The sequence below is a fragment of the Ursus americanus genome, chromosome 17 (assembly GCF_024610735.1).
Source record: "Ursus americanus isolate L20-20 chromosome 17, mUrsAme1.1.p, whole genome shotgun sequence".
Lineage (NCBI taxonomy): Eukaryota > Metazoa > Chordata > Mammalia > Carnivora > Ursidae > Ursus > Ursus americanus.
Window position 1 is genome coordinate 7,439,840 of NC_142143.1, and position 13,169 is coordinate 7,453,008.

At 57.1% G+C, this 13,169-nt stretch overlaps 1 protein-coding gene across 3 annotated transcripts in view; it reads right to left on the minus strand.

Annotated features, from left to right (window-relative positions):
• ZC3H7B (zinc finger CCCH-type containing 7B) overlaps positions 1–13,169 on the minus strand; it is a 55,900-nt gene that overhangs the window by 19,088 nt on the left and 23,643 nt on the right. For all 3 annotated transcript variants that reach the window (XM_087868675.1, XM_087868674.1, XM_087868673.1), the window contains 7 exons: positions 11,738–11,771; positions 11,407–11,604; positions 10,344–10,502; positions 7,623–7,703; positions 6,752–6,808; positions 923–965; positions 183–376 (listed from right to left, as the gene is read on the minus strand). In XM_087868675.1, coding sequence (XP_087724801.1) covers positions 183–376; positions 923–965; positions 6,752–6,808; positions 7,623–7,703; positions 10,344–10,502; positions 11,407–11,604; positions 11,738–11,771 — 766 coding nt within the window. The remainder of the gene's footprint in view (positions 1–182; positions 377–922; positions 966–6,751; positions 6,809–7,622; positions 7,704–10,343; positions 10,503–11,406; positions 11,605–11,737; positions 11,772–13,169) is intronic.

The following is a 13,169-nucleotide window of genomic DNA, read 5'->3' on the forward strand; positions in this document are numbered from 1 at the left end:
ATTCTAGAGCTCCGTGTTTGTACCCCAAGCAGGTCCCTTTCCCTCCGCGGGCCTCAGTTTCTCCAACTGTGACACGGGGATGGAACCTTCCCTCCACACCTTGTGGGACAGGAGGATGAATGTGCTGGGGTCCTAGGTGGGGGAGGGGTTCAGGGGAGCTGAAGGGTGGCAACACGTCTCACCAGTGAGTCCAGTAGGGTGTCCAGCTCTGGCCCAAAGACATCCCCGTCAGAAAAGTCGTCCAGGCTCTCAGTGCCAGGGAGGGCCCTGCTGCTACTGTCCAGGGGGGCCAGCAGGTCCAGAACATGAGGGAACAGGGGCATCGTGGGGGTTGAGGGGAGAGGGGCTGGGGAGCCTCGCAGGTCCACGTAGCAGTCTGTGGATGGGAGGGTGGGATCAGTAGCCACAGGGAGTCCTGCTTGGTGATGGGGGAGCTAGGGTCCTCATACAACACCTTCCTTCCTTTCTCTAGCTCGTTGTCAGGAACCCTGTCTGTTCCGCTGGCCTGACTCCATGGCTGGAGGCCCAGGCACAGTGAAGGATGGCCACTGCAGAGCAGGAGAGGGTCCCTCAGTCCTGCGATATCTCTCGAATGAACGTGGCTCAGTGCCTGAATATCCTACCTGGGCAGAAGCAATGCCCTCTCTAAGGGACACTTGGTAAGTGTGACTCTTCCTGGAAGCCAGTGAGGAAGAGAAGGGGACTCCAAGTTGGGGGAGGTGCTGGCCTGGAGCGGAGGACGACACGAGGTCAGCGCTACCCTACTGTGTGGCAGACCCCCACCCTTTCCTTCCTGAGAGGGAGTGGGGTTTCCTAGACCCAATATTTTCTTTCATGCTTCAGGGAGTCGCTAGGGCAGGGAGCCCTCAGGCTCGGGCTGGGGACCCATCTCCGCACTGTGCCCTCAAATCAGGGATATTACCTGTTTCTATGTCATCTATGGACCCCAATCCATTGGAAGTTCCCTGTGGAGAGGAAGGACACAGAGGGTCAGGCAGACATGGGCCAGGAAGGCCATGGTGCCCGTCCCACCCCCAGAACTATTGTCCATGGAATTAAGCACAGGGCTGGACGGGGAGGGGCCAGGAGGCAGGGGGAGTGGGGTCAGATAAATCTCCCATCTGCCTCTTGCTGGAGGGGTACCCTGGGAGGAAAGAGACAGAACCTCTGAGCCTCAGTTTCCTTATCCATCATAGGATAGGGTCCATACCCTGGGGAGGATAGCTCGCAGCTCAAAGACAAAAGTGCCATTTCCCAAATCACCAGTGTCCCTATCCGACCCCCCCCCCATTACAGCCCCAGGCTGCATGAACCCAGGTGGGATCCCACTGCTGCAGGTGGACCTGTTGTTGGAGGGAAAGCTGGGCCGGAGCTCATCCTCCCTGGGCCCACTCCCTTACCTGTAGAGTAAGGATGGCACGGTCACCCGCATTCTAGGACTGTTTCAGGTTTGAAATCACTCGACATTTGCGTAGAACTTAGAAAGTGCTTTCTGTGTCTGTTAGGAGGTTGACCTGGATGGACTGGGCACTTTTGTCACTAGCCTCCACATTCTGGCCCCACAGACTCGCCTGCCACCTCTCCCCCACCTCGTGTCCCCCTCTGGCTGGGGCCTGACTCATTCCTCCATCCTGGCACATCCTCCCCTTCTCTGAGTCCTGCATGGTCCAGCTGAAGTCCTCCTTCCCTGGCAGGGCCCCAGGTGAGCCCATTTCCTCTGTGCGCCCGCCGAGGGCGGCAGGAGGACCAGAGCCTCCCTCCTAGCCCTCCCATCCCGTGGATCGCAGGGGGATCCTGGGGCCCTGCCTCTTGCCACCCGGGCCAGCACTTCGTGGCCAATCACGTTCGGCCCTTGGTCCAGGTGCCCTGCAAGGTGTTGTCCCCCCACCCCCCCACCACTGCAGAGAGGAGATGTCGGTCCAGGGGTCCAGGGAGGCTGCCACTCCTGGGCCAGAGAGGGGCTGTCTGACTCGGGACTCCGGAGTCAGCCCCAACCCCAGCCCCAGGCCTCTGCACTCCCTACCCCACCTGCACAGAACCCCTTCTCAGGCCTGGCATGGCAAAGATGGGCAGTTCAGTGTCTCGGGGCTGTTTGGCTGCACAAACCAAGGCTGCCGTGCTGGGTCAGAACTGCTGCTCTCTCGGTGAGCACATAAACCATGTGAGGCGGGAGAAGAGGTACCAGATGAACAACGCCAGGGACAGCTGTGCATCTCCCTGCCCAGTGTGTCCATGGCTCACAGGTCCCCTGCCCACCACCCAGCTCCAGCCCATCTTGCTAGGCTCGTCCGTCCCTGCCCTTCCCTGCTAGGGACACGCACATAGCAACAAGGTTGATGGAGCACCCCCTCTGATGGGCCTCATGCCGGTGGCTTTCCTAGAGGACCCACTGTCTCCCTACAGCCACCACAACGTGGCAGGGACCAGCGGCTCCCCGAGAGGTGGCGGGGCCACCTCAGATAAGGGTGCACTCAAGACCCGTCCCAGAACACACGCCCGGCTCCAGAGCCCAGGCTCTTCCAAACCCCATGGGGAGAACTAGTCTCGGGGTCTAGGGTACGCCTTTCCCTCTCCTGCCTCTCGGCCTGCGCTCCAGCTGTTTCTCTGGCTTTGAGCTCTGCTCCCTCCTCTCCACCCGCCCGAATCCTGCCACGCGGGCCCTGTGAAGTCCTCTCCAAACAAGGCTACCTCAGGTTCTATCTGTTCCTTGAACTCACAGCCTTCCTCCTGTCTTGCCCCTCACACTGCCAAGCCCTGGCACGGACACCATGCCTGCCCGTCTCATCTCTGGGTCCCACGAAGCTCCCTGTGGGTACAGCTCAGGAGTCTCCACGACCAGGCACACACGTGGAATGACCGGTTGGCTGAATGATGGGGACTCAGGTGCTGGAGAGTCCCGCAGGGGTGCCTGCGGCCAGGCTCACACGCGATGTCTGTGTAAAACTTCCAGGGCAGGGGATCTGGCTGGCACGCTCCCCTCAGCCCACTCCGTGTATCCTTAGGCCACTGTGTGTGTGTGCGTGCGTGTGTGTGTGAGTGTGTGTGTGTGTGTGTGCAGGTGTGCAGCACCATGCTGGACCCCGAAGCAGGATCTGATCTGATCTCCACTGTGGAGCCCACTCTGCTTGGGCTCCTCACGGATCCCCAGCCCCATGACCAGCCCTGGCCCTATGCACGTGGTGGGGGCTCCAGCATGGTTGCAGGGGTGGGTGAATGGTTTGGCCGTGGCCAGGGTGCCCAGTGCCATGTGTGGCACCATCTGTGGTCCCCTGGCGGCAGACTCAGTGGACACCGAGGGGTGGCCCTTGTGGAGCCGGGCATCCCAGCCACAGCTGCTGCGGCCCTGCCTGCTGCGAGGAGCGGCGGATTCCTTGTACACTCAGGCACTGGCCTGGGAGGAGCCTGGAGGCTCCCCCATCCCTGACCCTGAGGAAAGACTTGTGGGCTGGGCTGGAACGGGACGGGGAGGGGCCCCAACCCTGCCCGGGGTGCCAGGCTGCTGGCTTCCCAGGCTGCCTTCATGTCATCCACACAAGCACCCTGGGAACTGAGCACAATCATTGGTTTTACAGAGGGGGACCCAAAGCTTAGAGACAGACCATTTCCTCTAGGTCACGGCACCAGTGAGCAGAGACCTGACCTATCTGACTCCAAAGGGTGCCACGTGGAGGCACAGGACAGAGGAACCCACAGTCCTGCTCTCGGAGGAGCTTGTCACAGAGCCCGGCAGAAATGCACGCACACAGTCCAGGGCATGAGTAGGAGGTGCGGACGGGGAGGGGCGTCGGAACTAGACTGTCGGGGAGCCTAAATGCCAGGCAAGAGCATCCGGAGTTGATTAATTTTAAACAGACACTTTAATTAATAACCGCTGAGGGTCTCTATGCTGGGGAGAGACCTAGAGGTCTGACTGTCAGAGCTCACCTTGGGGTACAGGAAGGGGAGGCTAGCCCAAGTGGGATGTGGCTTTAACCAGGGCAGTCACTGTGGGAAGGGAAGGAAGGAACAGGGACATCCCATCACATACTCAGCCAGGGTCACCCCTGCATAGTCTTATGAGGCGCAGTCATACCACTATCAGCAGAAAACGGAAGGGAACCCCAGTTTCTTCAGCTCCAGGACTGAGGCAAGAGCCCTTGATAACCAAGAACTCTAAGATCTGCCTGAGTAACTCCCTGCCTCCCTATCACCTATGGCAAGAAGAAAGAGGAGCCCTGCACCCTGGCCTCTAGCTGCCCCCGCCTCCTGGCTGTTCTCCCCACATACTGGGCACACCCCTGCCTCAGGGCCTTTGCACTGGCCATTCCCTCTGCCTGCTCCCCTAGACCTCCTCAAGGCATATCCCTCATCTTCAGGTCTTTGCTCCAGCGTCTCCTTCTCATTGAGGTCTTCTCTGCTCACTGTTTAAAACTGCAACCGCCCCCCCCCCACTGCCCCAGCATTCCCCAGCCCCCGTCTCCACAGCACTGATCACGTTTGTTGTCTCTTCCAGTTACACTGCAAGTTCCACGAGGATGGGGCTCCTTGGCTGTTTGTCCCTCTGCTGTACATCCAGTGCCTCAATCAACTCTATGCTGGGTACATAGGAGCCCTCAATAAATCCCTTCTGAATTAATCAACAGAATCAATACTCTTCCCTTTCAATGCCTTCCCAACACTCCTATGATAAAGACTCAGCTCCTCCCCAGGGGTGAGGTGGTCTGGCTTCTATCTACCGTTCCAGCCCCACTAGGGCCCTGCCTCCCCTCCACCTGGTTCCTCCCATTCTCTGAGCTCCTCCTAGCCTCAGGGCCTTTGCACATACGATCCCCTGTCTGAAATGCAGTTTTACCAGCACCCCGTCCCCCTACTCCTCAACATTCAGGTCTCATTTGAAGTCACTGATGACCAATCTAAATCAGGCCTCCCTATTTCAGTGGCCCTGTGGCTCCCCATACTTTGCCTTTACTGCTCTCATGATGGTTTGTAACCAGAAATTATCAGGTTGGTATCCATTTGCCCTGGACTGTGAACCCTTTGAGGGCAGGAACCACGAATGTGTTGTTTACCACGTTCCAAGCCCCAGGCTCAGTGAACTCAGGCAAGTCATCTAACTTCTTGGGCCTTGGTTTCTTCTTTGTAATAGGGGTAAGTAGTACCTCCCTTGAGGCATTGTGGAATTATCTGCAGTTCTTCAGTCATTCATTCACTGCTACAGTCTGAATATTTGCCAAATCTTCAACATATGTCAAATTCATGTTGAAATCCAACCCCCCAAGGAGATAGTATTAGGAGGTGTGGCCTTTGGGAGGTGATTAGGTCATGAGGGTGAAGCCCTTATAAAAGAGACACCAGAGAGCTCCCTCAGCCCTTCCGCCATGTGAAGGTGCCATCTGTGAGCCAGGAAGCAGGTCCTCACCAGATACCAAACTTGCCAGCACCTTGATCTTAGACTTCCCAGTCTCCAGAACTGCCGGAAATGAATTTGTTGTTTACAAGCTGCCCAGTCCATGGCACTTTGTTATAGCAAAATGTGTTTGTTTAGTTTTGAGCATGTAATATGTGCCAGGCCCCCAAATTTCTGGTTACAATCCATGAGGAGATCCACACCTGCCTCCCGTGGCACCCGGAAGTCCCCAAGGACAAGGCCGTGCCTGCCTGACCCAGCCCAAGGCCAAGAAGGGGTTCCCTGGGAGTTTGCTGAGTGAGTGAATAAAAGCCTCGTACACTCGGAAGGCAGCCAGGCCTGCCGCCGCCTTGCTCTGTGATGTGGGCCAAGTCCCCTCCTTGCTCTGTGCCTCAGTCTCCCCTTATGTACAACAAGGAGAAAGGACCCCAGCCTTCATCAGTGCTCCTAGAACCTGTCCCCTGTCTTCCAAAAAGCCTCAAAGTCCAGCTGAGCATGTGTGGTGAGCAGTGGGGGAGTCCAGTGTGTGCGCTGGGTCCTGCCACCACCCCCAAGATGAGCCAGGGTTGTACAAGGGTCTTGGCCCTGGGAGTGGGGACATGCAAAACCTAGGATAATGCTGAACTATCAGCAGTTACTGCTCCTCACGGCTCCCGCGGGCGCCACACTTCTCAGGGCATGTTCCCTTGTTCTGGCTGATGGACAGAACACCCTCATTTCACAGGTTCGAAATCTGAGGCTCAGAGGTGAAGGTTCTGCTCAAGAACAGCCTGCACAGAGACAAGCTGGGCTCCTCTCTATGGGAGCCCCCACTTCTGCGCCTCTCCCCAGCAGTCATTTGGGCAGGGGTCCCAGGAAGGGCCTTGGTAGGGGTGTGTGCTTTAGCTGGGTCTTGAAAATGGAAAAGCAGAGAAAGTACAGTAGGTTGGAGGGAGGACCTTAGAGCCCTGGGGGCCTAGATGCAGAAAGGCCATTGGGGAGGAAAGCAATAACAGCAGGAAGGGTAGGGGTGAGGAAGCAGAAAGGTCATCGGGACTAGGCCACCTGCCCGTCAACAGCGGCCACAGCCTGTCCCCACACTTTGCCCCTGTGGTCACAGGAGGTCCCTCTTAAGAGGTGGAGGTGCTGTGCGTCCCAGAGCTATCCTTGAGTCTGGCCCAGGCCCAGGGTGTCAGTCACCCCTCTTCCCAGGGCAGGTGCCTGGCTCACAGGGGTGCAGACTAGGACAGATTGAGCCCAACCCTCAGTCTGATGGCCCTGGACCCACTGCTGGGGTCGTTGTGCCCCACAGAGTGAATCCAAAGCTCTCACGACAGGTTGGTACTGGAGGCAGAAAGGGTGCTTGGGGTCCAGGCCCCATCCTACCTGATCTGCCCCGCCAGCCGCAGTGCCATTACTGAGCAGAGAAAATGTTTCCAATTCCTGCAGAGATTAGAGAAGTGGGAGGAGATGAGGATTCTGGAAAGACGCTCCGGGTCCCATCAGCCAGGGCAGCAGAGGGGCCCCGACACAAGCAGTTGGGGTCTGTAGTACACTAAGGCTCCCTGCCCCTGGCCTGCCCGAAGTTACCTGCCCTGTCTCTGGGTCAGATTCGGGCATTTTCTTCCTGTAACTGGGACCCAGGCAGAGGACTTCCACATACATGCTCCTACTGTGTGCCAGGCACTGTGCCAGGTTTCACACCAAACATTCCTTCATTTCGATCCTCCCGCAAACCCCGAGGTGGGCATAATTATCCCGATGTCCCAGATGTAGAGACCCCAGGCGAGGGAGACCGAAGCTGTGCAAGGTCGCTGACTCTGGGGCCACACTCTCTCTCCCATGCAGCTTTCTGACACAAAAGAGGTGCCAAATGAATAAAAGTGGCTCTGAAAGATGCCAAGGTCTCCAACACGCGCCTACAGAGGTTGTTTGAGAACATAAGGCCGAAGGACACCAGTGTCAACTCAGGCCACCTCTGGGGCGCTGAAGTCGGCCAGAGCACGGGAGGGAACAGGCTTCAGCAGCTGGCGTCTAAGGTGAACTGAAAGCTTTGGCTGTTCTTTCCTTTTCCAAAAGGTTCTGGAAGTCAGTCCAGGGCTTCCAGCCAACAGAGAGAGAAGATCACCTGTTATCATTCCCCTCTGTCCTGACCCGGCCCTGGCCACCCCCCCCCACTTCTGCCTGAGGGTGCCTGGTCCCCCATCAGACCTCCCCATCTCCACCCCCGCCCCCTCAGCGCCCAGAGCCCACCGACCTGGGGCCTCTTATATGCTTTCCGAACTCGAAGCCCAAGCTTCTGAGCCAGCTCCTGACCGAGCTGAGTTACGCTTTCATCCTGGAAAGGCAAGACACGGGGCGGGGGGAGGGTGTTAGTTTGCCCTAGCTCCCAGGGCTCTGCTCCGGAGACCCTGAGCAGCCTTTCCGGGGGGTTGTGCAGGGTATATGTGTGTGTGTGTGGGGGGGATGTCCACTGCTACCCCATGTTACTGGGGAGTGAGGTCCCAGGAGGGGTCGCTGCTGCCCAGGTCACACAGCTTGTGCATGGTGGGGCTGAACCAGAACTCATTCTTCTCTTTGTCCTTTTACTGTGGGGAGGGGAAAGGAACAATTTTTATTTTGGAATTTAGTTAAGATGATCTTTTTATTTCTAGAACTCAGCAAGTCGTAGTGTCACTGTAGAGAGCTAAAATGTTGCAGAGAGAGCAAGCACTCCCCTGGATCACCCCCCTCCCCACCCTCACCCTAGGCTCCTCCCCGGGGGGAGCAGGCCTTGCGTTCTGATCTGCTTCCTTACTGATCTTTTCTAGGAATTTACATATGTTCCCATAGACCTACAAAGGATGCTCGGTTTTGCTTTGTGAGGATCTTCTCCTTTTTTTTACATAAGTCAGATCACATCGTACCTATTGTTCTACAACTGGCTTCTTTCACCACGCAGCGTCTTGGAACTCTTTGCAAGAGAGGACATGTGGGTGGTGCCCAGGCCCATAGGAGTAAGAATGTGGGAAGTTTGGAACATGGCTGGCCCACGGTTAGTGCTCAGTACCAGCACCCAACATTCCTTCCTCCCTCCAAGGCTGTATCACTGTATGCACATTATGTGCCAGGCAAGGGCTAGGAGCCAGGGACACCACCGTCACAGGGAAGACAGGGCCTGGGCCTCATGGAGGCTCCAGTCCAGTGAGGGACACCCACCAATAAACAAAGAAACGGTGCCTATAGTCCAGGCACCTAAGGGGCAATGAGGATGCTGTTAACAACCTGTGCCTCGGTCCACCTCCCTAGCTGATGAGCTCCTGGAGCCCGGGGCCGGAGCCTTAGTCATCTCTGGTCCCCAGCACCCAGCGCAGAGCAGGGCTCAGCCAGAATTTGCCAACAAAGACTGAAAAACGGGGGAGTCCCCCAACTGAGAGTCAGAAGTCCTCATCTGAGACCTTTCTTTAGGCAAGCTAGCAGCCTCGCTGGGCCCCGGCGTCCTCACCCATACAGTGGGGTAAACGCCAACCTGCCTGCCCATGAACAGCAGACATGAGACTTGGATGTGACCCACTACAGACACTAGAAAATGCTGTACAGCTCAGGGACTATTATCATGGGAGAGGATCTCATTTATGAACTAAACTGAATTAGAGGGATGCCTGGGTGGCTCAGTTGGTTAAGAGTCTGCCTTTAGTTCAGGTCATGATCCCAGGGTGCTGGGATCGAATCCTGCACCGGGCTCCTTGCTCAGCGGGAAGTCTGCTTCTCCCTCTGCCTGCCGCTGCCCCTGCTTGTGCGCACATGCTCTCTCTCTCTCTCTGACAAACAGATAAATAAAATCTTTAACCTGAATTGGAGAAGCATGAATAATAAACAAAAAGCATAGTAACAGTGAATGTTTTCTGAACTTATTGTGCCTGGCCATTGTGCCAACTGCCTTGTATGATTTTCGGATTCCATTCTCATAGCCCAATGATGCATGGCATATTATCACCCCTGTTTGACAGGGGTACAAACCAAGGCTCAGAGAGACTAAGCAATGTGTGCCCAAGGTCACATGGCTAGTAGATGGCTGATTCAAGATTAGAATCCAAACCCAGCTCTCTGACACCAACATCCTGGACCACTATGCACATGGCCTCCCCTCCGTTCTGACCACGCAGATCCTTCCTGTATCTTCTGGCTCCACTCAAGCCCACCTTCCTCCAGGGAGGGAGCCCTCCAAGATCCTGATCACTCCTGGGAAGAACTGAGCCTTTTCTGAGCCCTTTTATACTCATTATTTCAGGGATAAAGTAGGAGGGGTGCGTTCTAGACATGGAGCTGATGTGCAGAGAGGGGAAGTGTTTTGTCCAAGGTCATGCTGGGGGTCAGTGGTCGAGCCAGGCCTAGACCCCAAGGCTGTTTCCATGTCTCCCAGTGGATTGTTGGGTCCCTGAAGGGCACAGATCTGGGCATTTCGTGGGTGCTTAGTATATACTTAGTAAAGACTCTGGCCTGGGGCTCCAAGAGCTCATCAGCTAGGGAAGTGGGGCACAGGTCGTGTGTGGGCCAGGGCGAACGAGGCTCCCTACTGGTCAATTCCCCCGCTCTCCTCCACCTAGGGACAGGCTGGACATCAGGATCCTGGCACGTGTGGTACCCCTTTTAGTCCCACTGCAACCCTGTACCGTCCTAGGACAGAGGTTAAGATGCCAAGTCTAGAATCAGACTGCCTGCGTTCAAGGGTGAGCTCTGCCACCCCCAGCTGTGATGTTGGGTAAGTTTCTATCTCTCTATGCCTCTCTCCTCATCTTTAATATGGGGACAGTAACAGTATTTTCCTCACAGGGCTGACGCAAGGATTAAGTGAGTTAACACACACAGTGTGTTTTCAGCAGTGCCTGAAACATAGCCAGAGCTCAGGGTCCGTATCAGTATGTGCGAGTCCATGTCCCGGGGAGGAAGCTGGCTTGGAAGCACCGGGACACAGGGCGCGGGGACGCAGGGCACTCACGTGGGGCCGTGCGAGGGAGCACCGGCTGCTGCACTCGTACGCCTCCTTGTGGCGCCCCAGCTCACTGAGGGCCCGTGCCTTGCGGAACAGTGCCCGGATGTTCTCGCCATCCAGGCCCAGCGCTTTCTCGCTGTCCTCCAGCGCCTTCTCATACAGGCCCTGCGGAGAGGAGCGGGCGGCTCAGCGAGCGGCACCTGTTACCCCCTCCCCCCCCAGGCCTCCTGCCCCTTTCCCTGCAGAGATGGAGGATGCTGGAGAACCAGGGTCAGGGAGGGGGGTTCCAGAGCTCCAGGAAACCGCTCTGGCGTTCCTACTCTGGTCAAGGGCATCCACAAGTCCAGCTGACGGGGCTGCCCATGGGCGCTGGCAGGCTACTGGGGCCGCGGGGCCTTCAAACTGTACAGTGATGAGCGTGGTGTTTCAGACACATCTACTTCCACATCTGCCTTCGGCTCAGAGCGCCATGGATCGAGAGTAATAAAGGCACCTCTGAGAGGAAGGGAAATCGTGTGGGCAGCTCAGGGTACAGAAAAGGGTGTGACCAGGCACCTGGTAGACGCGCTGATCCAGAAGAGTCCACCCTGCACTGCACAGGTGTTACCGGGTCCTCTACGGAGCTCACAGCAGAGCCTCCCAAAGGATCCGGCAAGTGACTGAGTTCAGGAGCAAGAGGCCAGAGCTTTAAGGGGGCAGGGGAGACAGGAGGGAGGGAGGGAGCCCAGGAGGGAGGAACAGGAGAGGCCTGGGGTTGAGGCTGGCGGTTCTGAGCCCTGACTGCCCACAGACTCCCGCCAATGCCCAGGCCACCCTGACAGTCTAACTTAACTCCACTGGGGCAGGGCTTAGTATCATCACAAACCGTTTTGTGTATCATGTGTTAGTACTTTGAAGGCTCTCCAGGGGCATGGGCTTGAGGGCCACGGAGTAGACGGTGAGACTCGCACAGGAGGTGGAGGAGCCGGCCCTGCAGCAGCTCGCTGGGGGACCAGCCTGCCTTGGCCTGGGGGTCATGGTGGTCAGGGCCCGGGGGGTAGAGGAGAGGAAGGGAGGGCGTCAGGCTCACCATGGTGAAGTAGCAGGCGGCCCTGTTGACATGCAGTTTGCACAGCAGCTCCTGGGGCAGGGCCACCTGGTCGGAGGCGGCGTAGTCGGCCACGTTCAGCCCCTCCATGTACTGCACCAGGGCCTGCTTATAGTCCTTCTCCCGGAACAGGTCATTGCCCTCAGCAAACAGGTTCTGCACCAGCTTGAGCAGAAAGGCCTGCCAGGGAGAGGGTGCAGAGGGGGCTCAAGGGTCTTCATGCAGCCCGAGGCCTGGCACCTGGCCTCTACACGCCCCACCTCCTGGACGCCCCTGCCCTTCACCTTCCCGCAGCCCAGCACCTGACACTCACCTCATATTCTTCTTGCTTTAGGGGTAGTGTCGACCTAGCAGGAAAAGGAGAGGGGTACGAAGTCTGGGTGAGCCCAGGGGTCTCAGACTCATGGAGGCCCCAGGAGCCTGAGCCAAAGGCCACAGATCATGCCAGGAATGGATTTCTGTAGCTCGGACCTCAGATGTCACCTTGCAGATTGGGATAAGGGGACAGCAGTTTTTTCTCCCTAAACCAACACCATGTTCGTCTTCCATTTCTGATGGAAGGGTTGGAGGAAGGCCTTGTGTTTGCCCCAGGGCCACAGCCAGGCTCTCCCGGGTGCAGATGCTGAGAAAGAACAGGCCAGCTCCAGCTCCAGTCAGCTGTCCTCTTCCCAAGAAACCAGTTCTCTGGGAACGACCACACCTTGACACACCAAACCTGCAGATGCAGGCCCCAGGCAGCACCGAGAGGCCAGCCCAGGTCCCCCTGGTTGGGGAGCCTCTGCCCTTCTCGCATCCCTTCCCACAAAACATGCAGGACCCCAGACAATGCAGGTACGCTCACAGCCTGACCCTGCCAGCCTCAACAAAGCGGATGTGGCTGTGGGTACCCTCTCCTCTGCCGGGGCCAACGAAATGCCAGCTCAGTACAGAAGAAAACGTCAGCCCAGGAGGATGGAGGCACATCTGTCAGGCTAAATGGCTGAGCTAGAAGGGCAGTCTCCCAGTCCTTCATGTCACAGAGGGGAAAACAGACACTCGGAGGGGGTAGTGACTTGTTCAAGGTCACACAGCAGGTCGGCGGCAGAGCCAGGGCCAGAGAGCAGGGCTGGGGCTCTTTCTGTTGCCCGGAGCTGCCGCCATCTGGGTAAGAAAGAGCAGCCTGAGCCAGTAAGTGAGAAATGGTGAGAGGAGATGCTGAGGTCCCCTGTGTGTGGGGGAGGGGGTGTCCCTGATTGGGACGGTGGGGCTCGCATCCTGCTCTCTCACTTGCCTCTCTACTGTCAGGGACCGGGGCCCATCACTGTTCCCTGTACTGACCAGCCAGGCCCCACTGCTACCCTCCCTCCTGGCTTCCCACCTCTAGCACCAGCTCCCTGTCCAGCAGGTCACACCCTGACTTAAAGGTCACCTCATCCTGGTGTTCAAGGCTCCACACAGGCCAGCACCACCCCACCTGTGCAAACCACTTTATGGTCCTACAGTACTCTGTGCCCAGAGGTGTCTAATAAATGCTTAGTGCACAACGTCTGTATGTGAAAACACAGTTAATTTTAAAAGAAGCAGGTCCTACTGTGTTATCTCGTAAAGCAATCCCTTAGGAGACTACCATATGTGTTCCCAGGAGGCTGTCCTATTGCTAAACCTTCTTGCAACTCCCCTTGGAACCATTTACCCCAAGCACAATGACTCTGTGAGGGAAGGGGCTGATCTCATTTCACAGGTATGGGAAGCACCCAGGAAGTGGG